Source organism: Cherax quadricarinatus, chromosome 83 (genome assembly GCF_038502225.1).
Source record: "Cherax quadricarinatus isolate ZL_2023a chromosome 83, ASM3850222v1, whole genome shotgun sequence".
In the NCBI taxonomy this organism is placed as follows: domain Eukaryota; kingdom Metazoa; phylum Arthropoda; class Malacostraca; order Decapoda; family Parastacidae; genus Cherax; species Cherax quadricarinatus.
The window spans coordinates 17,055,351-17,081,295 of NC_091374.1; the positions used below are offsets into that span (position 1 = coordinate 17,055,351).

The window sequence follows — 25,945 nt, forward strand, 5'->3', positions numbered from 1 at the left end:
CGTCTCTCTCTCTCTCTCTCTCTCTCTCTCTCTCTCTCTCTCTCTCTCTCTCTCTCTCTCTCTCTCTCTCTCTCTCTCTCTCTCTCTCTTTTCTATTACTTCCGTCATCTTGTCGCAAAACTCCAGTAGGATTTCCCTTCCCTGAAACAGTGCTGGTTGTCGTGTATAAGCTCATCCCTTTCTAGGTGTTCCACTACTCTTCTGATAATCTTCTCTACGACTTTGCATACTATGCATGTCAGTGACACTAGTCTGCATGTATGTCACCTTTTTTTAAAAACTGGGACTAGATTTTCTGTCTTCCACACCTCAGGTAGTCGCTCTGTTTCGATAGATGTATTGAAGATTGTTGTCAGTGGTACACACAGCGCCTCTGCTCCCTCTCTCTGGACCCATGGAGAGATATGGTCCGGTCCCATCGCCTTTGAGGTATCTAGTTCACTTAGCTGCCTCTTCACCTCCTCTGTTGTGTGCATTGTGTCCAGCACTTGTGTGTGTGTACGTTCACCAAGTTGTGTGGGGGGGTTGGGGTCTAGACTCAGCTCCTGACCCAGCCTTCAAAACTAATCTGATCAGCATCGCTAATTACTGACCTCAAGAACCTTATCATATCTGCTCTTCAAGCTGTGTATTGGATTTGCCTCCATCACTTCCTCATCAAATTCATTCCACTTTTCTACCATCCTAAGAACAACGATTTTTTTAAATGCACGTGGTTCGTCTGTATCTTCAGGTTCACATGTGTCCCCTTGATCCTGGTCCTCTTAGTGCAAACATCCTGTCTCTGTCTTCCCTGTTGATTCCTCTTCAGATTTTCTTTGTCGTAATCTTGTCCTCACTGCCAGGATCGTCAGGATTAATTCCTTCAACCTCTCTTTATAGCGTCTTGCTCTCAATTCTAGTACTAGTCGGGTTACGAGCCCTTGGACCATTTCGAGCATATTCATTTGCCTGATCAAACGTGGGCTCCATGCTGGGGCCGCATACTCAATGGTTGGCTTAACCTTTTTGAAATATAAGGTTCTGAAGGATTCTTTATTCAATTTCCTGGATGTTCAGAAGTTTTGTTAATCTTACACATGCCACTGATGTTATATAGCTTACGTGTAGCTTAGGCTACATGCTTTGCCTTCTATTTATCCAAGGTCGTTTTCGTTCTGATATTTGCAGCTTATCTCCACCCTTGCTGTACTCTTATGTCCAATCTCCATCTATCTTATACAGTTCACATGACCTTGCATTTGTTCGGGTTGAACTCTAGTAGCCACTTGTTAGATCGCATCTGAAGTCTGTTGAACTCTGTCCGGAGTTTGTCACTGTCCTTTCCTTTTCTTACTTTTCTCTTTAGTTTTATATCAGCAAAAAGAGAGACATAAGACTTAGTCTTCTTTGCTAGGTCGTTCACCTACATTAGGAACATTAATGGTCTTAATACTGAGCCTTGCAGAACCCCACTCCTTACTCTCATTCTGATGTGTATTTCTTTATTCTTACGCTATGCCCTTCCCTCTTTCATTCAGTTTCCCGCAGACACACTGGAGTGCTCTGTCTTTTAACCCTGTGTGTGTGTGTGGGGGGGGGGTTAATTGGTGGTCTTGTGTTCATCTCTCAGTTGTGATTATTTAGGAAGAGAGGTCTATCAAGACGTCTTTAAAACACTGGATTTAACCTAAATTTTGTTTTTGTTTGGTACAGTATTTCAAATATGCTTACATGAAAAGTATACGTTTTTTTGTAGGTTCAGGTGGAATTACTTGGAAGAACAAGACTCAAGTGCACTGCCTGGTTTCACAAAGTTCCTGCAAGGAGGAGGTAGAGCCAAGTTCACTAACCCACTCTTTCCCACTCTCTCCTACCCAACTTGGACTACTCTATCAACGGGCCAGTATGCTGAGACACACGGCATTGTTGGTAATTATTTCTACGATCCCCAAACAGAGGAAGTCTTCTCCCTCTTTGACAAAGAAAGCACAGGAAAACAGAAGGTAATTTGCTAATCAGTACACCTTATTCGGGGTAGTTTATCTCATAATGTTGATAAGTAAGACACATGTGCAACAGTTAGGTATCTTTATTCCGAAACGTTTCGCCTACACAGTAGGCTTCTTCAGTCGAGTACAGAGGAAGCAGCAGAAACAGTATATTGTTTATGCTACGTTTTTGTGCCAACTGAAATAGTCTAACTATAAAACAGTAATTATAAATAGTTAACCAGTAACTATAAATAGTAAAACAGTAACAGTAAATATAAGACAGTAGTTAGAAAACATTAATTATGAAACGATAACTAGAAAACTGTAACAAGAAAACAAGTATAGAACAGCTTCATGTCTGCAGTAAATCTTATTTGGAGACAAATTATTTTGAATTAAAGATTCTCTCTCATATCATCATCATAAACAAGTACAGAAATCCATTTCCTTATACTGAATGACAAACGTAAAAACCTTCGTTTGCATTTCTTGATTATTTTGTTGTTCAAACAACCAGTAAGACGATATATATAATGCTGTGGGATCAAATTACTTTGTTTAAAAGTTAATTCAAGTTTATTCTCTATAATGGTTACAATGTGGGGTTTACAGGTTTTAAATTAAATAGCCTCAAGACAGCCTAAAAAAAAACACATTCTGAAGGAGCAGAGGTGATGTTTTTTATTCCAGTGCTAAAAACATTAAGATCAACGAAAATTACCGAATTTTCCGGCATGTAAGGCGCATAAGCATACAAGACATAAGACTATGTTTGCAAGCAGCTGTAACGTTACGTTAGTCTACAACTGCTGAAGTGTAACCTAGTGTCTACCCTTGACCCCTGACCTTAAGCATATAAGGCGCAGGAAGATTATCCATGACGTTTTGTGGGGGAAAAAAGCGCGCCTTATATGCCAGAAAATACGGTGGTCATGAAATGGAAGTTTCTGGAGCAGCAGTTTGGTGACTCGGTTACATTAAGTTCCTTCGCCATGTAAGAGTTCAAAGGTTGGGTTGAGCTCTTGAATAGTCAAGGACCATCTGGCTAATCTTCCAGTAGGTTGTTTATTCTGGAATAAAGGAATCAGTGGAACATGATCTGTCAAGATATCAACAGGGTACTGATATATGATGTCTCTGAAGTGCTCTAAGCCCTCCCCCAGATAGAATCTTGGCTTAAACCCTCTCCAATGACATCTTACTTGGAGTCCGTCTAAGAACTAATGACACTGACGCAGTTCTCGAGAACAGATAAGATAATCTGAGGAGGCTGGAAACAACGCCTCTGTGTGGCGAAACGTTTCCTCAATAAAGATACCCAAGAGTTGCATATGTCTAATTTATCAACGTGTCGATTCTCTGAACCATTCATCTACAACTTTAATATTATATTTGCGGATTTTGTTTATAATTTTCCTTTAATTGTTAATATATTATAAATGTTAAGTGGTAATGTTAATATGGCGTATTAATGGTAGTCAAAGTACCAGATTACCTGTGAGGAAGCGAGAGAGTGCTACCAACTGAGTGGGGGAGGAGGGGTTGTGGAGATGGCTGGTAGCAGTGTTGGACACGGGTGTGGAAGGCTGATTGCTAGTTGTCTCGCTCTTTATTTGACCCAAGGGGAGAGGTCATAAAAAGAAAACTGAATCTGAGCTAGTACTGCCCGGGTGGCCGTCCTTAGAGGTGGATTACTTCTCTCAAGGAATGTGGAAACTGGTCAGATCTAATGATTAACTATGGTATAATAGAAGGGTATCGTCAGAAATTGAGGAAGTTCACACCACATGTAATGTACACCTCCCAGTGTATTAATTCTCACTACAAGTATGTTAATTTGGCCATTATGAATTACCTACCGAAAGGGAGGCATTAGGATATAACACCAAAATCTTGGTTGTTGTCGACCAGATTAGTTTCCTTGGTGATCTACTGGGATTTGCTTCCATGAGAGATTTACATATTGGTATGCCCGAATTGACGACTTGATCCTACCATTTTGGGGATACCAGCTTGGATCCGAGATCTGTCATACTGATGCAGAGTATGAAGTTTGGATTAAGTCTTTACAGACTTGTGCATTTTCTAGAAACGTAACCAAACGGTCAGGCACTAGTAATCCTGTCATTCATGTCTGTGATCCTATTCCTATAACTTCATGCACACAAGATAGTGTACAGTTGCCTCAGGTGTCAAGAGGAACCTCAAACAACCTTGGGTACTGAACCTGTCTCTGCGATGACTGCAAGGTAAAGGGGTTTGTCGAGCCATCATTACATGTACGAGATAATAAGATCCATTTCTTCCTTGCTAACACTTCCAGTCACAGTATTTGCCTCAGAGCAAACACCACCATCGTTCACCTATCCTTACCCTGTTCATGTAGAGGATGGGTACTGAACCTGTCTCTGCGATGACTGCAAGGTAAAGGGTTTGTTTGTCGAGCCATCATTACACGTACGAGATAATAAGATCCATTTCTTCCTTGCTAACACTTCCAGTCACAGTATTTGCCTCAGAGCAAACACCACCATCGTTCACCTATCCTTACCCTGTTCATGTAGAGGATGGGTACTGAACCTGTCTCTGCGATGACTGCAAGGTAAAGGGTTTGTCGAGCCATCATTACATGTACGAGATAATAAGATCCATTTCTTCCTTGCTAACACTTCCAGTCACAGTATTTGCCTCAGAGCAAACACCACCATTGTTCACCTATCCTTACCCTGTTCATGTAGAGGATGAGTTGTCACCTGACCAGTGGGTCGGTGCTATTTCAACCGGGGAGAGTCAATCCACTCCACCAAATCCATCCACTCCACCAGTAGAGGAGAAACACTTAGCTCCCACTGACTTCCCAGATGAGGTGAAGCATTTGTTGCACCTGTTGAACAAATGTCGTAGAGCCATTACCTTACTAAGTGAGAAGATGGGTAAACTGAACCCATTGTCCCATCGTATCCCACTTGTACCTGGTACCAGACCTATTTACGTACCTGCGTACAGAATGCCTCAGTCACAAGTTGCTGTCGCAGAAGAACTGATCAGTAAGATGCTTGAAGATGGTGTTATCGCACCTAGTAATTCACCCTGGCATGCGCCCTTGATCCTAGTACCTACATATGATCACCGGTACTTGGCGGCCGGTGATCGACTTTAGGAAGTTGGATGCAAAAACGATTCCTCGTGAAGTCGATAGGCTTTATTTCCCATTATCCAGCCAACCAACGAGGTCATTACGATTGTTAAACACGAACTAGGTAATAATAATAATAATAATATATATTTCTACATGTACAAGGTATATACAGTCCTAGCTGACATCAATGACCTATTATATAGAAAGTCGCTTGTTATGCTGAGCATTTCGGGCAAAGTAGGTCAGCTTTTTCCCAGGATGCGACCCATACCAGTCCACTAACACCCAGGTACCTATTATACTGATGGGTGAACATGGACAGCAGGTATTTTAAGGAAACACGCTCTAATGTCTTCCAGCGGTACTAGGGATTCGATCTCCGGACCTCAGCGTATGAACTTAATACGCTAGCGATCGAGCGATGTTTATGCAGGTTCTGTTACACATAAATACAGTTACACAAATTATGATACATGTTGACAAATGTGTAAATTACCTAGGATAATCCAAAAAAGTCAATGACTTATTTCCATTAGTAAGTTTATTAAGGTGCAGGAACACAGTTATATTGGGGGGTTCTTGAGACAGTCTAACAAGCACTGTGTCATGCTTTACAACAAAATTACTGTTATTATGGTCTTAACACTATTGCATTCTCAGATACTCAATCACAAGTCAACGTAGTGACACCCAACACACGTTTTAAGAATTACGAACCTGTGATGTACAGGGAAGGAAGTCGACATTCATTCGCTTAGTAAGCAATGTTGGTATTCACGTCGTTTAATAAGTCGATGATTGTATTATTAGAATATCCTTGATTAATTTGTCTTAAGCTACTACCTAAGATAATTGTTGAAATCGAAATTTGTGTAATGAACCTAAATAAAAATTTACATGGGTCTCATTTTTATAGTAAACCTGGTTTGTTCACAGTTTATCCTCTGATAGTCGTTTTCTGTTATTTTGTGACATAGAAAACTGTTCACATATACTGGGTATCTTGCATAATTTGCGCGGATTACCTGGAGTATACCTGGAGAGAGTTCCGGGGGTCAGCGCCCACGCGGCCCGGTCTGTGACCAGGCCTCATTGTGGATCAGGGCCTGATCAACCAAGCTGTTACTGCTGGCCGCACGTAATCCAGCGTACCACCCATAGCCCGGCTGGTCAGGTACTGACTAGGTGCCTGTCCAGTGCCTGCTTGAAGACAGCCAGGGGTCTGTTGGTAATCCCCCTAATGTATGCTGGTGTATGAGAGTAAGACACTTGTGCAACATCTGGGTATCTTTATTGTAGACGTTTCGCCATCCAGTGGCTTTATCAATACAAATTCTAGGACATAACTTGAAGACAGTAGAACTATGTACAGAAGATGAGGTAATCAGTCCCTCAACCTAGGAGTAGGTGCGAACAGCACCATAGTCGTGGAGATTCTGAAGCAGAAGAAAGAATCCTGGTGCTGTTCGCACCTATTCCTAGGTTGAGGGACTGATTACCTCATCTTCTGTACATAGTTCTACTGTCTTCAAGTTATGTCCTAGAATTTGTATTGATAAAGCCACTGGATGGCGAAACGTCTACAATAAAGATACCCAGATGTTGCACAAGTGTCTTACTCTCATCTTGTCGGTATTATATACCATTCGTACACAACTTGTCAGACACTGCAACATCATGGAATCTTAATTCTGAGGACATGTACATAACCTTCACAACTACGACAACTACCACTACAACTAACCCATCTCTTTGGGAAGGACCTACTTCCACTGGGGAATCCCGCCTACCAGTGAATTTGCCCTCGTCTGCTTCACCTGACGTTACTATATAAGCGCCAGGATTCTTTCTTCTGCTTCAGAATCTCCACGACTATGGTGCTGTTCGCACCTACTCCTAGGTTGAGGGACTGATTACCTCATCTTCTGTACATAGTTCTACTGTCTTCAAGTTATGTCCTAGAATTTGTATTGATAAAGCCACTGGATGGCGAAACGTCTACAATAAAGATACCCAGATGTTGCACAAGTGTCTTACTCTCATCTTGTCGGTATTATATACCATTCGTACACATGCTGGTGTATATAATCATGTATCTCTCCCGCCTGCGTTCTAGGGAGTACAGGTTTAGAATTTCAAACGTTCCCAGTAATTGGGGTGTTTTATCGCAGTTATGCGTGCCTTGAAGGTTCTCTGTACATTTTCTAGGTCAGCAATTTCACCTGCCTTGAAAGGTGCTGTTAGTGTGCAGCAATATTCCAGCCTAGATAGAACAAGCGACCTGACGAGTGTCATCATGGGCTCGGCATCCCTAATTTTGAAGGTTCTCATTATCCATCCTGTCATTTTTCTAGCAGATAATGCGTGTGAGTTGGACCTAACTAGCTTGTGCTACTAGGTCGGATACCGTGCTCCTCCCTTAAATGACGAGTCTGATCTCACTAGGTTAGTGAGGCCAAACCCGTCACTACGTATTGTATTCTGTTGCTACGTATTGTATTCTATTGCTACGTATTGTATTCTATTACTGCGTATTGCTACGTATTGTATTCTATTGCTCTGCCAGTTTGTAGAGAAAGTCTTAGTGTTCTTCTGGGGCTTCTCCTTTAGTTTGTGCAGCGTTGTATGTCCCTTGTGGGTTTAGCGCTTAATGTTTTTATTATAATAATAATTCCTTAGTTTGTATCAGAAAAAAACTTTATTGGTAGTGTTGGAGGGTTAATAAACCTAGAAGACCAGTGAGTGTTGCATGGTGACACTGTCAGGTGGTCCCACAGCACCAGACTCACAGGAGTGTGTAACACCCACGTAACTTGTTGGTGAGTCACCGGGGGACACGTGCTCATAGGTTTACCCACATGTTCTCGCTTGCTTATTTACAGCTGCAGCCTTCATTCACTACACTTGCTTCACTCGTGGTCACCTTCACTTCACGTGGCCCGGTGGTCTGGTGGCTAAAACTCCCGCTTCACACACGGAGGGCCCGGGTTCGATTCCCGGCGGGTGGAAATTCTGACACGTTTCCTTACACCTATTGTCCTGTTCACCTAGCAGCAAATAGGTACCTGGGTGTTAGTCGACTGGTGTGGGTCGCATCCTGGGGGACAAGATTAAGGACCCCAATGGAAATAAGTTAGACAGTCCTCGATGACGCACTGACTTTCTTGGGTTATCCTGGGTGGCTAACCCTCCGGGGTTAAAAATCCGAACGAAATCTTATCTTGCTTCACTTGTGGCCACTTGTGGTGGGTTAGAACCCGTGATCAGAGAGTGACTCTCTGATCGCGGGTTCTAACCCCACCCGTGGTATGGTTTGGTTAGCAATATATACTGCAGCAGGATGCTAAATGTAATCTGTTTCTCTCATTAATGGTCAAAAATCTTTTCTAGTTCGTATGTGTGTCCCGTAGCTCGATTGCTAACGCACTCGCTTTACACACTGAGGTCCGGAGATGGAATCTCCGGTACGGATGTGTTTCCACAAGACACCTGCTGTCCCTGTTCACCCATAAGTAAAATGGGTACCTGGGTGTTAGTGGACTGGTGTGGGTCGCATCCTGGGACAAAACTGACCTAATTTGCCCGAAATGCTCAGCATAACAAGCGGCTTTCTATATAGTAGTAGGTCATTGATGTCAGCTATGGTTTATATACCTTGTACATGTAATTGTAGAAATAAAGATATTATTATTATTATTATTATTATTATTATTATTATTATTATTATTATTATTATTATTATTATATTAATATGGTGGGAAATAATTGCAGTGAAAAAATATTTTCTATTAATGTGTAACTGATGTTTAGTAATTTCATTATTACCTTTGTCTCTTTTAGTGTAAGTTTGTCTCTGGTAACTCAGGTTAACAGAGATTTGTAATGTCTGAAATGTTTGAATGCTTATTTAGGTTACTTTCCACTCTCCGGGAGTTTACTCAAGCTTCAGTGTATATTAATATGAGGCAACATATAATATATATATATGGAGGGGCAAGCCAGTGGAAAGTCTCGGTCAGATGACCAAAAGTTCCAGTGGCGGGTCATCATACGACTCAAGACCCGCGTCAGGAAACACTTGTCCTGTTTCCTGATGATTTTTTCCTAACCTGACTTATATTAAATAATTATGTGTACAGGTCGTCGACAGATTAAGACCCTTGTCAGGACTCTCTCTTGACGAATATTAAATTACACTACATGATGAAATGTTGAGTCAGGGGACACAGAGAAAAGGAACGAATAGCGCAAGAACAAACCACGAAGTATACAGGGTTAACATATACTGCAAAACAGCCACGGGGGAGTGTTGAGTGATAGCTCTAGGCCTTCTGTGTTGCAGTCAACACATCAGGAGTTTGTAGTGTATTCCTGGAGAGTTCCGGGGTTCAACGCCCCCGCGGCCCGGTCTGTGACCAAGCCTCATGGTGGATCAGGGCCTGATCAGCCAGGCTGTTACTTCTGGTCGCATGCAGTCCGCAAACCACAGCCCGGCTGGTCGGGTACTGACTTTAGGTGCCTGTCCAGTGCCTGCTTGACGACAGCCGGGAGTCTATTGGTAATCCCCCTTATGTATGCTGGGAGGCAGTTGAACAGAAGAGAGGAGGCTAAGGCAAATACGATCGTATTTGCTTGGACCTCCTCCTATTTTCTGCAACATTGCAACCTCAACTCACTGGGTGATAGTGTGGATGTATGGCAGAGCCCGACCTCAATCCATCCTGCCCCCTGTCAACAACGACCAGCGTGTTAGATGGAACAGTCACATGTGTACATACAGTTCAGGGCGCTGAACTGTAGACAAGTGTTCTTTTTTACAGTTTGTCGGTATCACTATGCCATTTACATTATTATTATAATTATGGGGAGGGCGCTAAGCCCGTAGGATTATACAGCGCAAGTAGGGGGGAGAGAATGGAAGGTATTCAGGCTCAATTCAGGGAACTGGAGCACAAATCCAATTCCCTTGATCAGGAGCCCCTCACCAGCGTCAAGGAACCTCCCTTGACGGGATTAGTCACAGATGCTCATGGGAGGGACAGAGTGAGACGCCCACTAGACGATGACTGGTGTCGTAGTCCACATGTTAATGTACACTGTTAATGTTAATGTACACTTGACAAAGGTCCCGGCGAGTGCAACGAAGCCTAAATATTTAAATGCAACTGTGTCCATTTAACTAAAGTAATTGTCTTCATGTTTATACCATTCATACTCTCATCTCAGGACATAATGTGGATGTCACGTGTTGTCCCTAAATATAGAGTTTCTTGATGCTAATGAAGGGCTCTTAATACGAGAAATTGAGGCCACCCTGTCTTCCATTAGAGGCGTTATATGACGCTTACCAGTTCAAAATGTCTATATACATGTAATAGTAATGTTTGTATTTGGTGTTCAGTGGTGGACCTCGGAGCCCATCTGGACAACAGCAGAGAAAGCTGGTCTTCGCACTGCCCAGTTCTTGTGGTCTCGCTGTGATGTTCCTTTCGACGGCATTCTTACACACTTCTGTGAACCATTCGTCAAGATACCTGGCAAGGAAATATTTAGAAAGAATATACAAAGAGCGTTGGAAAAATTTGACGAAGGCTTTGACTTCGTTCAGGTGAGATTTGGCTACTTTCAGTTTTTTTACTTAGTTTTTCATATAGTATTTGATTAAATTTTAATACACTACGACAGTGTGGTTGTTTTGATCTACATGGTATTATACATAGAGCAAAAAAACTGTTTACCCAACACATACAGATTACGTAGGAAGGTTTACTGTCATAAAACGTCACAGACGATGGGTTTTATATAAAACAATTGTCAGCCTGAACTGAGATCTTGATTATGCTGTAGTTACATAGTCACATGATCTTCCTACCTGTCTACGTCTATGGGTGCTAAGTCTGTTTTGTTTACAGGTGTATACGGAGCACACTGACAACATGGGCCATAATACAGGCCCAGATTCAGAAGACACACATCAAGCAGTGAGAGACTTAGATGATGTGTTAACGTTCCTCATGAATGAGCTTGAAGCTAGAGATCTTGCGGACGAAGGTAAATACTTCCTAGTGATGCTGTCGAGACTAGAGCATTCTCAGTTGTTTTGATGCTGATGAAAAGATCTTAAGGTTAGCGGCTGAAGATACATTTATTTCTGAGATCAAGACAGATTATCCCAACTCATCCCATTCTCCGTGCGGTTCATGAACCTTACAAGTGCAGGTCTCTCTCATGAATAACTGTAATATAGATAAAGGAGTTCAACAAGGGTAGCTTCGTATTGTTGTTGTGAGTCTTTGATCTGATGAACTGAAACTGGCTGACCCCCTTGTATAAAGCTAATCACTTATTTACTGGTGCTCCCGCTCCCTCTGTGAGTTAGCATTTTGTCCTAGGCACATGTCGATTAGACACTAGGCCTGTTGTACGTGTGTGTATCTGTGTGTGTGTGTGTGTGTGTGTGTGTGTGTGTTTGGTGAGAGTGCCATGTGTGTATCTGTGCAGCTGGTGGTGTGCAGCTGACTGTGGAACACACAGCTCCCTCTGTGCAGCTGGTGGTGTGCAGCTGACTGTGGAACACACAGCTCCCTCTGTGCAGCTGACTGTGGAACACACAGCTCCCTCTGTGCAGCTGGTGGTGTGCAGCTGACTGTGGAACACACGGCTCCCTCTGTGCAGCTGACTGTGGAACACACGGCTCCCTCTGTGCAACTGGTGGTGTGCAGCTGACTGTGGAGCATACAGCTCCCTCTGTGCAGCTGGTGGTGTGCAGCTGACTGTGGAACACACAGCTCCCTCTGTGCAGGTGGTGATGTGCAACTGACTGTGGAACACACAGCTCCCTCTGTGCAGCTGGTGGTGTGCAGCTGACTGTGGAACGCACAGCTCCCTCTGTGCAGTTGGTGGTGTGCAGCTGACTGTGGAACACACAGCTCCCTCTGTGGAGCTGGTGGTGTGCAGCTGACTGTGGAACACACGGCTCCCTCTGTGCGGCTGGTGGTGTGCAGCTGACTGTGGAACACACAGTCCCTCTGTGCAGCTGGTGGTGTGCAGCTGACTGTGGAACACGCGGCTCCCTCTGTGCAGCTGGTGGTGTGCAGCTGACTGTGGAACACACAGCTCCCTCTGTGCAGCTGGTGGTGTGCTGCAGACTGTGGAACACACAGCTCCCTCTGTGCAGGTGGTGATGTGCAGCTGACTGTGGAACACACAGCTCCCTCTGTGCAGGTGGTGTGCAGCTGACTGTGGAACACACAGCTCCCTCTGTGCAGCTGGTGGTGTGCAGCTGACTGTGGAACACACAGCTCCCTCTGTGCAGGTGGTGGTGTGCAGCTGACTGTGGAACACACAGCTCCCTCTGTGCAGCTGGTGGTGTGCAGCTGACTGTGGAACACACAGCTCCCTGTGTGCAGCTGACTGTGGAACAAACAGCTCCCTCTGCGCAGCTGGTGGTGTGCAGCTGACTGTGAAACACACAGCTCCCTCTGTGCAGCTGGTGGTGTGCAGCTTACTGTGGAGCACACAGCTCCCTCTGTGCAGGTGGTGGTGTTCAGCTGGCTGTAGAACACACAGCTCCCTCTGTGAAGCTGGTGGTGTGCAGCTGACTGTGAAACACACAGTTCCCTCGGTGCAGCTGGTGGTGTGCAGCTGACTGTGGAACACACAGCTCCCTCTGTGCAGCTGATGGTGTGCAGCTGACTGTGGAACACACAGCTCCCTCTGTGCAGGTGGTGGTGCAGCTGACTGTGGAACATACAGCTCCCTCTGTGCAGCTGGTGGTGTGCAGCTGACTATGGAACACACAGCTCCCTCTGTGCAGCTGACTGTGGAACACACAGCTCCCTCTGTGCAGCTGGTGGTGTGCAACTGACTGTGGAACACACAGCTCCCTCTGTGTAGCTGGTGGTGTGCAGCTGACTGTGGAACAAACAGCTCCCTCTGTGCAGCTGGTGGTTTGCAGCTGACTGTGGAACACACAGCTCCCTCTGTGCAGCTGGTGGTGTGCAGCTGCCTGTGGAACACACAGCTCCCTCTGTGCAGCTGGTGGTGTGCAGCTGACTGTGGAACACACAGCTCCCTCTGTGCAGCTGGTGGTGTGCAGCTGACTGTGGAACACACAGCTCCCTCTGTGCAGCTGGTGGTGTGCAGCTGACTGTGGAACACACAACTCCCTCTGTGCAGCTGGTGGTGTGCAACTGACTGTGGAACACACAGCTCCCTCTGTGCAGCTGGTGGTGTGCAGCTGACTGTGGAACACACAGCTCCCTCTGTGGAGCTGGTGGTGTGCAGCTGACTGTGGAACACACGGCTCCCTCTGTGCAGCTTGTGGTGTGCAGCTGACTGTGGAACACACGGCTCCCTCTGTGCGGCTGGTGGTGTGCAGCTGACTGTGGAACACACAGTCCCTCTGTGCAGCTGGTGGTGTGCAGCTGACTGTGGAACACGCGGCTCCCTCTGTGCAGCTGGTGGTGTGCAGCTGACTGTGGAACACACAGCTCCCTCTGTGCAGCTGGTGGTGTGCTGCAGACTGTGGAACACACAACTCCCTCTGTGCAGGTGATGTGCAGCTGACTGTGGAACACACAGCTCCCTCTGTGCAGGTGGTGTGCAGTTGACTGTGGAACACACAGCTCCCTCTGTGCAGCTGGTGGTGTGCAGCTGACTGTGGAACACACAGCTCCCTCTGTGCAGCTGATGGTGTGCAGCTGACTTTGGAACACACAGCTCCCTCTGTGCAGGTGGTGGTGTGCAGCTGACTCTGGAACACACAGCTCCCTCTGTGAAGCTGGTGGTGTGCAGCTGACTATGGAACACACAGCTCCCTCTGTGCAGCTGACTGTGGAACACACAGCTCCCTCTGTGCAGCTGGTGGTGTGCAACTGACTGTGGAACACACAGCTCCCTCTGTGTAGCTGGTGGTGTGCAGCTGACTGTGGAACACACAGCTCCTTCTGTGCAGGTGGTGGTGTGCAGCTGACTGTGGAACACACAGCTCCCTCTGTGAAGCTGGTGGTGTGCAGCTGACTATGGAACACACAGCTCCCTCTGTGCAGCTGACTGTGGAACACACAGCTCCCTCTGTGCAGCTGGTGGTGTGCAACTGACTGTGGAACACACAGCTCCCTCTGTGTAGCTGGTGGTGTGCAGCTGACTGTGGAACAAACAGCTCCCTCTGTGCAGCTGGTGGTGTGCAGCTGACTGTGGAACACACAGCTCCCTCTGTGCAGCTGGTGGTGTGCAGCTGACTGTGGAACACACAGCTCCCTCTGTGCAGCTGGTGGTGTGCAGCTGACTGTGGAACACACAGCTCCCTCTGTGCAGGTGGTGGTGTTCAGCTGACTGTAGAACACACAGCTCCCTCTGTGAAGCTGGTGGTGTGCAGCTGATTGTGAAACACACAGTTCCCTCGGTGCAGCTGGTGGTGTGCAGCTGACTGTGGAACACACAGCTCCCTCTGTGCAGCTGGTGGTGTGCAGCTGACTGTGGAACACACAGCTCCCTCTGTGCAGGTGGTGTGCAGCTGACTGTGGAACACACAGCTCCCTCTGTGCAGCTGGTGGTGTGCAGCTGACTGTGGAACACACAACTCCCTCTGTGCAGCTGGTGGTGTGCAACTGACTGTGGAACACACAGCTCCCTCTGTGCAGCTGGTGGTGTGCAGCTGACTGTGGAACACACAGCTCCCTCTGTGGAGCTGGTGGTGTGCAGCTGACTGTGGAACACACGGCTCCCTCTGTGCAGCTTGTGGTGTGCAGCTGACTGTGGAACACACGGCTCCCTCTGTGCGGCTGGTGGTGTGCAGCTGACTGTGGAACACACAGTCCCTCTGTGCAGCTGGTGGTGTGCAGCTGACTGTGGAACACGCGGCTCCCTCTGTGCAGCTGGTGGTGTGCAGCTGACTGTGGAACACACAGCTCCCTCTGTGCAGCTGGTGGTGTGCTGCAGACTGTGGAACACACAACTCCCTCTGTGCAGGTGATGTGCAGCTGACTGTGGAACACACAGCTCCCTCTGTGCAGGTGGTGTGCAGTTGACTGTGGAACACACAGCTCCCTCTGTGCAGCTGGTGGTGTGCAGCTGACTGTGGAACACACAGCTCCCTCTGTGCAGCTGATGGTGTGCAGCTGACTTTGGAACACACAGCTCCCTCTGTGCAGGTGGTGGTGTGCAGCTGACTCTGGAACACACAGCTCCCTCTGTGAAGCTGGTGGTGTGCAGCTGACTATGGAACACACAGCTCCCTCTGTGCAGCTGACTGTGGAACACACAGCTCCCTCTGTGCAGCTGGTGGTGTGCAACTGACTGTGGAACACACAGCTCCCTCTGTGTAGCTGGTGGTGTGCAGCTGACTGTGGAACACACAGCTCCTTCTGTGCAGGTGGTGGTGTGCAGCTGACTGTGGAACACACAGCTCCCTCTGTGAAGCTGGTGGTGTGCAGCTGACTATGGAACACACAGCTCCCTCTGTGCAGCTGACTGTGGAACACACAGCTCCCTCTGTGCAGCTGGTCGTGTGCAACTGACTGTGGAACACACAGCTCCCTCTGTGTAGCTGGTGGTGTGCAGCTGACTGTGGAACAAACAGCTCCCTCTGTGCAGCTGGTGGTGTGCAGCTGACTGTGGAACACACAGCTCCCTCTGTGCAGCTGGTGGTGTGCAGCTGACTGTGGAACACACAGCTCCCTCTGTGCAGCTGGTGGTGTGCAGCTGACTGTGGAACACACAGCTCCCTCTGTGCAGGTGGTGGTGTTCAGCTGACTGTAGAACACACAGCTCCCTCTGTGAAGCTGGTGGTGTGCAGCTGATTGTGAAACACACAGTTCCCTCGGTGCAGCTGGTGGTGTGCAGCTGACTGTGGAACACACAGCTCCCTCTGTGCAGCTGGTGGTGTGCAGCTGACTGTGGAACACACAGCTCCCTCTGTGCAGGTGGTGTGCAGCTGACTATGGAACACACAGCTCCCTCTGTGCAGCTGACTGTGGAACACACAGCTCCCTCTGTGCAGCTGGTGGTGTGCAACTGACTGTGGAACACACAGCTCCCTCTGTGTAGCTGGTGGTGTGCAGCTGACTGTGGAACAAACAGCTCCCTCTGTGCAGCTGGTGGTGTGCAGCTGACTGTGGAACACACAGCTCCCTCTGTGCAGCTGGTGGTGTGCAGCTGACTGTGGAACACACAGCTCCCTCTGTGCAGGTGGTGGTGTGCAGCTGACTGTGGAACACACAGCTCCCTCTGTGCAGCTGGTGGTGTGCAGCTGACTGTGGAACACACAGCTCCCTCTGTGCAGCTGGTGGTGTGCAGCTGACTGTGGAACACACAGCTCCCTCTGTGCAGCTGGTGGTGTGCAGCTGACTGTGGGACACACAGCTCCCTCTGTGCAGCTGGTGGTGTGCAGCTGACTGTGGAACACACAGCTCCCTCTGTGCAGCTGGTGGTGTGCAGCTGACTGTGGAACACACAACTCCCTCTGTGCAGCTGGTGGTGTGCAACTGACTGTGGAACACACAGCTCCCTCTGTGCAGCTGGTGGTGTGCAGCTGACTGTGGAACACACAGCTCCCTCTGTGCAGCTGGTGGTGTGCAGCTGACTGTGGAACACACAGCTCCCTCTGTGCAGCTGGTGGTGTGCAGCTGACTGTGGAACACACAGCTCCCTCTGTGCAGCTGGTGGTTTGCAGCTGACTGTGGAACACACAGCTCCCTCTGTGCAGCTGGTGGTGTGCAGCTGACTGTGGGACACACAGCTCCCTCTGTGCAGCTGGTGGTGTGCAGCTGACTGTGGAACACACAGCTCCCTCTGTGCAGCTGGTGGTGTGCAGCTGACTGTGGAACACACAACTCCCTCTGTGCAGCTGGTGGTGTGCAACTGACTGTGGAACACACAGCTCCCTCTGTGCAGCTGGTGGTGTGCAGCTGACTGTGGAACACACAGCTCCCTCTGTGCAGCTGGTGGTGTGCAGCTGACTGTGGAACACACAGCTCCCTCTGTGCAGCTGGTGGTGTGCAGCTGACTGTGGAACACACAGCTCCCTCTGTGCAGCTGGTGGTGTGCAGCTGACTGTGGAACACACAGCTCCCTCTGTGCAGCTGGTGGTGTGCAGCTGACTGTGGAACACACAGCTCCCTCTGTGCAGCTGGTGGTGTGCAGCTGACTGTGGAACACACAGCTCCCTCTGTGCAGCTGGTGGTGTGCAGCTGACTGTGGAACACACAGCTCCCTCTGTGCAACTGGTGGTGTGCAGCTGACTGTGGAACACAACTCCCTCTGTGCAGCTGGTGGTGTGCAGCTGACTGTGGAACACAACTCCCTCTGTGCAGCTGGTGGTGTGCAGCTGACTGTGGAACACAACTCCCTCTGTGCAGCTGGTGGTGTGCAGCTGACTGTGGAACACAACTCCCTCTGTGCAACTGGTGGTGTGCAGCTGACTGTGGAACACACAGCTCCCTCTGTGCAACTGGTGTGCAGCTGACTGTGGAACACAACTCCCTCTGTGCAGCTGGTGGTGTGCAGCTGACTGTGGAACACAACTCCCTCTGTGCAGCTGGTGGTGTGCAGCTGACTGTGGAACACAACTCCCTCTGTGCAGCTGGTGGTGTGCAGCTGACTGTGGAACACAACTCCCTCTGTGCAGCTGGTGGTGTGCAGCTGACTGTGGAACACAACTCCCTCTGTGCAGCTGGTGGTGTGTAGCTGACTGTGGAACACAACTCCCTCTGTGCAACTGGTGGTGTGTAGCTGACTGTGGAACACAACTCCCTCTGTGCAGCTGGTGGTGTGCAGCTGACTGTGGAACACAACTCCCTCTGTGCAACTGGTGGTGTGCAGCTGACTGTGGAACACAACTCCCTCTGTGCAGCTGGTGGTGTGCAGCTGACTGTGGAACACAACTCCCTCTGTGCAGCTGGTGGTGTGTAGCTGACTGTGGAACACAACTCCCTCTGTGCAGCTGGTGGTGTGCAGCTGACTGTGGAACACAACTCCCTCTGTGCAGCTGGTGGTGTGTAGCTGACTGTGGAACACAACTCCCTCTGTGCAACTGGTGGTGTGCAGCTGACTGTGGAACACAACTCCCTCTGTGCAGCTGGTGGTGTGCAGCTGACTGTGGAACACAGCTCCCTCTGTCTAACTTGTGGTTTTCAGTTCACCGTGGAACATATTTTAGGCTTTATTGCTTTCATGTTAGTGTATACAATTACTGAGGTGCCAAAGATTTTGATTTTTTAGATTTTGCCACCGAAGTTGCTAGTTTATTGTGCACCCCATATCCATCCTGTGGACGGTAGCTCAAGAGCATATGGATACACAAAAGGCCTAGGAACTAGGCCCCAAAGGGTTAACAGGTGTACATATGGATTTATACCTACATATCTACAGTTCACTTATCTGTTACAAGCAAATTTAGGAAATTTGCTTAGTATATCGTATCTTATTTTCATTAATAAGATATCTTGACATTTCACATAGGTTATTATACTATCTCTGTATTCCTCAATAAGTGGACAATTAAGCACATAGTGTTCAAGACAGTGACCATATGCCTGACGACATAATTTACATTTTGTTTGATCATCATCTGTGTCTCTCCCAAACTGCCAGAAGTACTCGTAACCAAGCCTAAGTCTGGCCATTACATCATCAGTCAGTACTTGTAACCAAGCCTAAGCCTGACCATTACATCATCAGTCAGTACTCGTAACCAAGCCTAAGCCTGGCCACTACATCATCAGTCAGTACTTGTAACCAAGCCTAAGCCTGGCCACTACAATATCAGTCAGTACTTGTAACCAAGCCTAAGCCTGGCCACTACAACATCAGTCAGTGCTTGTAACCAAGCCTAAGCCTGGCCACTACAACATCAGTCAGTACTTGTAACCAAGCCTAAGCCTGGCCACTACAACATCAGTCAGTACTTGTAACCAAGCCTGAGCCTGGCCACTACAACATCAGTCAGTACTTGTAACCAAGCCTAAGCCTGGCCACTACAACATCAGTCAGTGTTCACATTGCAAGTTGCTCCATAAACATACTTACCTATGTTCATGTTATCATAGTGGGTTATAGATCTAAAGGAGAGCCTTTGACATGAAAAATTTAATAGGAATCTACAATGAGCCTGGTTAATTTGGTGTGACTGTTAAGCGTTATGTTTTATGCCCTGGGAATGATCACTGGTCAACATTCATTATCTTGCCAATGATATTACACCGTTTTTGGTGTAAGTCTGTGGTAATGATTGCGAATATGTCATTGGTTTTGCTTGATTGGCTCTAGCTTTTGATAAATTTGGTATCCCATTGAAAAACATAGATGTGAAAAATATATTAATCAGGCGGGGATAATTTGCAAATCGCTTTAAAATTGTTTTTTTTTAGATCATGCGAAAGTTAAATCATGTAGTAGTACTTCATTCTATATGATAATTGATTAAGATAATATGATAATCCAGATACCAGTAATTACTGCATGTTGGTCATCAGCACAGTCACGTTGGAGGCTCCAACAGTAGTATGTTACCAAGTGTGTCCCATCTGCGTTCATACCTTCCCTCCATCACCTTTGTCTTGATGGAGCCTCGCCAAGATTGTGGAAATCTAAGTGGCTAAGGAGACAGTGTACCTTTATGCTCATAATAATAATAATAATAATGATAATATCTTTATTTACTACATGTACAAGGTATACAGGCCTAGCTGACATCAGTGACATACTACTATATAGAAAACCTCTTGTTATGCCGAGCATTTGGGGCAAATTAGGTCGATTTTGTCCCAGGATGCGACCCACACCAGTCCACTAACACTCAGGTACCCATTTTACTGATGGGGAACATAGACAACTGGTGTAAGGAAACACACTCAATATTTCCACCCTTTGCCGGGAATCGAACCCGTACACTCACCGTGGGAAGCGAGAGCTTTTGCCATCAGGCCACGAGCCACGTAAATTCTTAAAGCTTGTCAGTGTGTTTTGCACCAATTCTTCATAATTGTCTGCTTTGTGATTACCCAAGAAGTTCTTGACCACTGACACATAACTTCACCATACAGAAACTTCAACACCATTCATGCATTTTGTTAAATTAGAATTCTTGATAAGCTTTCGAATTTGAAGATCAAAGATTCCAACTTCCAGTTTTTCGATGCTTAGTACAGAATGATCTACAAATGTATTTGAAGCAATTGTCATCTTTATCGAAGTCCTTAGGAAATTGCTTTATTAGCCCTCGCTTAATGTGGAGTGGCGGCAGAATGATGTTATCCCTGTCAGCTAATGGCTCGTTAATGATGTTTGCTGCACCTATAGGGCCATAGTCACTTTTGTCGACTGATCTACCTTCACCCTACTGTCTCACAAACAAATGTAACAAGGGTTGTCTCACAAACAAATGTAACAAGGGTTGTCTCACAAACAAATGTAACAAGGGTTGTCTCACAAACAAATGTAACAAGGGTTGTCTCACAAACAAATGTAACAAGGGTGCTTTGTATGTTCACTCTGTTGCCCAAGCAAGAACTTTACCGTTTTCAGATCAACACAAATAGACATCTTGTGCTCATTATAGCAAAGCTTCTGCAATACCATTTTGATATTTTCGTATTCTTTAAGTTTTGTTGAGCAAGCAGTTGGAAGAAATGCATATTGGTAACCACTGTGCAAAAATACATATTTCAAGCTTCTAATGGAGCTGTCTACACTCGGCCGCCTATCTCCTGGTCGATATTCAAGTCCCAGTCGAAGAAGTCAAGGGATGTTATTGCAGTATACAAGTTCTTCTTGGATGAAGTAAGGAAGGAGTTCAGTTTCTCTTGTCGGATAAGCTGTTATTTTAACTTCTTGTCGTAGACAGTTATTTTAAGGGTCAACGGTGAAAGTTCAGATGCTTGCTTAGACTGAGGTCACTTATCAGATCATTGAGTTCTTTTTGGGAGAATTGCTGTGGTGCTGAAATGTTTTCTTCATATTCATTTCCACTGCTGTCACCTGTGTCACATCCTAAATCCCAAGTTTCTTCAACATCTGACAACGGTACGGGAACGTCTTCGCTGTGTGACACAGGTCTCCTTGCTGACTGCGAATCAGGATATTCCCACTTGGCTTTCTTGTATCACCTGAAACCATTCACATTTATCATACAGGAATATCAGTCGTCGTCGTGTTTTTTTCGGCTCTTTCCACAACACAGACACACCAGAAATTTAAACTTTTCATTGCCTATTATTCCATTGTGGTCAGTATTCTACATAGGTTTTACAAGCCTGTCTTGTCTTGCTCTCCAAGCACCACTCCAAAGTAAGCAAGATAAGCAGGTTTTACAAAATCTGTGATGTTTTTTCTTTGGTTTTGCAAAGAGTATTTGCCACAAATGTAGCAAGAATCTTTATTAAGGAAACTTTTCGCCACACAGTGGCTTCTTCAGTCTAATACAAAGCAGAAAGGGGTTAGAAGAAAAGGAGTTTGAGGTAATCAGTCCCTCAGCCTGAGGCTGAGGGACTGATTACCTCAAACTACTCCTCTCCTCACCCCTCTTTGCTTTGTATTGGACTGATGAAGCCACTGTGTGGCGAAACGTTTCCTTAATAAAGATTCCCATATGTTGTATAAGTGTCTCAGTCTTCAGCTTATCGGTTTTGAAAACCATTCATCACATGCATTGGAACTGTTTAAGCAGACTCTTCGTGAAGAACTCATGTTTATAAGAAAAAAAATAACAAGATAAAGGTTACAATATTGTCACGTGGTCGTTGTTGATCCAGTTCCTTTTGTTAATATTAAATCATTTAAAAATAAAATTCAAATTTTTATTAAAACTACCTGTATATACACATTGTCAGTACATATACACGCGTTATGGCTGAGTTCCCCATTAATTGAGGGTAAGTATACGATGTCTCTCAAATTAGAGCCAATTTGAAAAATCTACTGACATTTTCGAATTTAGCAACCAACCAAAATACCCTAAATACGTTCATATATCTTTGGCAACTATTTTTTTTTGTTAACCAGTGATATATTATAATTGTACAGTATCAAGTGCAATATTATTTAATATAGTAACTCTGTGTTACTTATAACGGGTGTATATTTCAGTGAACATTGTGATTGTGAGTGATCATGGGATGGCGTACACTGCCCCGGGAGCCATCCAGAGACATGAGCTGGATGACTACCTTGATCCAAGCCTCGTTGACAATATTGCTGATAAAGGTGCCTTCGTTAACATCAAGGTTCCTGCTGAGCATATTCCACAAGTCAGTAATATTTGTACCTATATAAACTGATCAAGTTTATATATATATATATATATATATATATATATATATATATATATATATATATATATATATATATATATATATATATATATATATAATGTACCCACGAACAAGTGGCATTGATCAATAACACTGCTACTAGCCAAGGACTCGAACCCATGCTGCTTTGGCCTGCCTCATGGTGGGCGAAAACTCATGACTCCTTAATCCACAAGGTACAGTAATATAAAATACTGCTCGTTGTACTAGTACACCATACATGGAGTAAAATGAAATCAGCCTCGACTCATCCACACCAACGTATGTCCTTGGGTAGCGAGTACAACATCCAGTTCCGCTGGATGCACTACTCTTAAGGGACTGTGTGGTCCCGTGGATTAAGGCGTCATGAGTTTTTGCCCACCATGAGGCAGGCCAAAGCAACATGGGTTGGAGTCCTTGGCTAGTCGCAGTGTTATTGATCAATACCACTTGTTCGTGGGTATACACAAACATACATACATATATATATATATAAGGGGTCTAGCCAACACCTCACTATCAGATCCCACAACAATTAAACACCTGACGTGCGACTCATAAGCAGGCCCGCCGGCCCAATTAGACAGGTCCTTACCACAACCCACCAACAAACCATTCTACCCAAGAAATAAGAATTTTAAAAATTATTATTTGTCCAGTGTATTATTAAATTCTTCCCAAATTCTATTAATTATAAATGGATCTAATTTATATAAACCAAAGGAAATATTGATATTATTGTCAAAACTGCTTTTTATGAAACAAGATTCAATTATATTCCTGTCGACCATGGACTTGCTTGATACTACTTTCTCAACTTTCTGAAAATCAATTGGATGGTTAAAATCTCTTACATAAATAGAGCACTGGAATCTTGTCCAGTTCTAATGCTATATTTATGTTTTAATCTTAGTTCGAGATTTTTACCAGTTTGACCGTAATAAACTTTATCGCAAATTTTACAAGAAATCTTAGACACATCCACCAGCATTTTGGGGGGAATTCTTTATCAAAAGTTTTTTACTGTATCAAGATTTTTGAATACAACTTTAATATTAAAAGTCTTAAGAAGGCATATCAACCAAGTTTTCATGGTAAGGGAGAACCAACATATTTTTAGTTGAATAAGGCTGGTTGTCCCTTTTTGGATTGTAAAAAGTATTTCTAGCAACTTTAAAAGATTTATCAATTACATTTCTTGGGTATTTCAAATCATTACCTATTTCATAAATTTTGGATATTTCCTCATCTATGAACTCTGGACTACAAATTCGTAAAGCTCTCAAAAACGTTGATGAGAAAACAGACAGTTTAACTCTATCTTGATGCGAAGAATAATAGTGGACATAGGAACAGTTATTTGTAGGTTTTCTGTAAATTTTAAATTTGAATTCATTATTACCCTTAATAATTAAAACATCTAGAAAAGGCAATGAGTTTTTTCTTCAAACTCAACAGTAAAGTTTATAGAATGGGCTAAGCTATTTAATTTGCCAAGAAAATGGTGTATATCTACATTTTTTGGGCATAAGACACAAAATATCATCAACATATCTGAACCATTTAGCTCTATTAGGGAGGATTGTGTTAAGCAACCTTGTTTCAAAAAAATCCATGTATAGGTTACTAAGAACAGGTGAAAGAGGATTTCCCATTGCCATACCAAACTTCTGAGTGTAAAACTTATCATTAAATACAAATTTTGCATCAACAATGCAAAGTTTAATAAGTTTAATGATAGTAGGAACTGGCAATGGTAAATCATAGTTAACGAGTTCTTCAGATAAGAAACTTAATAAATCATCAACAGGAACTTTCGTAAACAAGGAAGTAACATCAAAACTAACCATGTTAAAATCATTTAAGTCAGTCAAGGAGCTTAATTTATCAACTAAATCTATGTTGTTTTTAACATTAAAGTTAGAAATTTTGCCAACAATAGGGCTCAAAATATCAACGAGCCATTTGGATAATTTATGTGAAACTGACCCTATGGAGCTAATAATTGGTCTGACTGGATTCCCTGGTTTGTGTGTTTTTATTAGTCCATACATGTAAGGTAAAGATGGATTAGTGGAAGTAAATTGTTTTACTAATTCATCTTTGCCTTTCAGTAGAAGTTTTATTGTTTTATTGAAATTGCTGTTAACGGTTTCTAGGGGATTTTTCCTAAGTTTAGAATAGGTTTCAGTATCATCTAAGAGATTATTCATTTTTTCTTGGTAATCATTTTCTTTCATAATTACTATTGCATTTATTTTGTCTGCTTTAGTAAGGCGCAAGTTTTTATTTAATAATACACTGGACAAATAATAATTTTTAAAATTCTTATTTCTTGGGTAGAATGGTTTGTTGGTGGGTTGTGGTAAGGACCTGTCTAATTGGGCCGGCGGGCCTGCTTATGAGTCGCACGTCAGGTGTTTAATTGTTGTGGGATCTGATAGTGAGGTGTTGGCTGGACCCCTTATATACCTTCCTTTGATGCTTTACTTTCATAGTTCCTTGATAATGTGAGTAGTCACGAAAGCGCTTGGAATTTCTCTATTCTTTCAGAGTGGTTGTTTTGCATATATATATATATATATATATATATATATATATATATATATATATATATATATATATATATTAACACATCGGCCACCTCCCACCAAGGCAGGGTGGCCCGTAAAAGAAAAACTTTCATCATTCACTCCATCATTGTCTTGCCAGAGGTGCACTTACACAACAATTGTAAATCTGCAACATTAACACCCCTCCTTCAGAGTGTAGACATACTGCCCATCTCCAGGACTCAAGTCCGGCCTGCCGGTTTTCGTGAATCCCTTCATAAATGTTACCTGGCTCACACTCCAACAGCACGTAAAGTCCTAAAAATCATTTGTCTTCATTCGTTCTTATCAAACACGCTCATGCATGCTTGCTGGAAGCCCAAGCCCCTCGCACACTAAACCTTTACCCCCTCCATCCAACCTTTTCTAGGCGACCCCTACCCCGCCTTCCACTACAGAATTATACACTCTCGAAGTCATTCTATTTTGTTCCAGCCTCTCCACATGCCCGAACCACGTCAACAACCCCTCGTCAGCCCTCTGGATAATAGTTTTGGTAATCCCACACCTCCTAATTTCCAAACTACGAATTCTCTGCATTCACACTACACATTGCCCTCAGACATGACATCTCCACTGCCTCCAGCCTTCTCCTTGTTGCAACTTTCACCACCCATGTTTCATACCCATATAAAAGTGTTGGTATAACTATACCCTCATACATTCCCCTCTTTGCTTCCATGGACAAAGTTTTTTTGTCTCCACAGACTCCTAAGTGCACCACTCACCCTTTTTCCCTCGTCAATTCTATGATTCACCTCATCTTTCATAGACCCATCCGCTGACACATCCACTCCCAGATACATGAATACATTCACCTCCTCTATACTCTCTTCCTCCAATCTGATAGTCAATTTTTCCTCCCCTATTTTTTTTTTTTTGTTATCCTCATCACCTTACTCTTTCCCATTTTCACTTTTAATTTTCTTC

At 44.9% G+C, this 25,945-nt stretch overlaps 1 protein-coding gene across 1 annotated transcript in view; it reads left to right on the forward strand.

Moving 5' to 3' along the window:
* Positions 1-1,738: 1,738 nt before the first annotated feature.
* Positions 1,739-25,945, forward strand: part of LOC128702081 (glycerophosphocholine cholinephosphodiesterase ENPP6) — a gene marked incomplete at its 5' end in the record, with an annotated part of 36,266 nt that continues 12,059 nt past the window's right edge. The window contains 4 exon segments of the mRNA XM_053796086.2: positions 1,739-1,985; positions 10,514-10,720; positions 11,025-11,163; positions 22,198-22,358. Of these exon segments, the coding sequence (XP_053652061.2) occupies positions 1,739-1,985; positions 10,514-10,720; positions 11,025-11,163; positions 22,198-22,358 (754 nt within the window).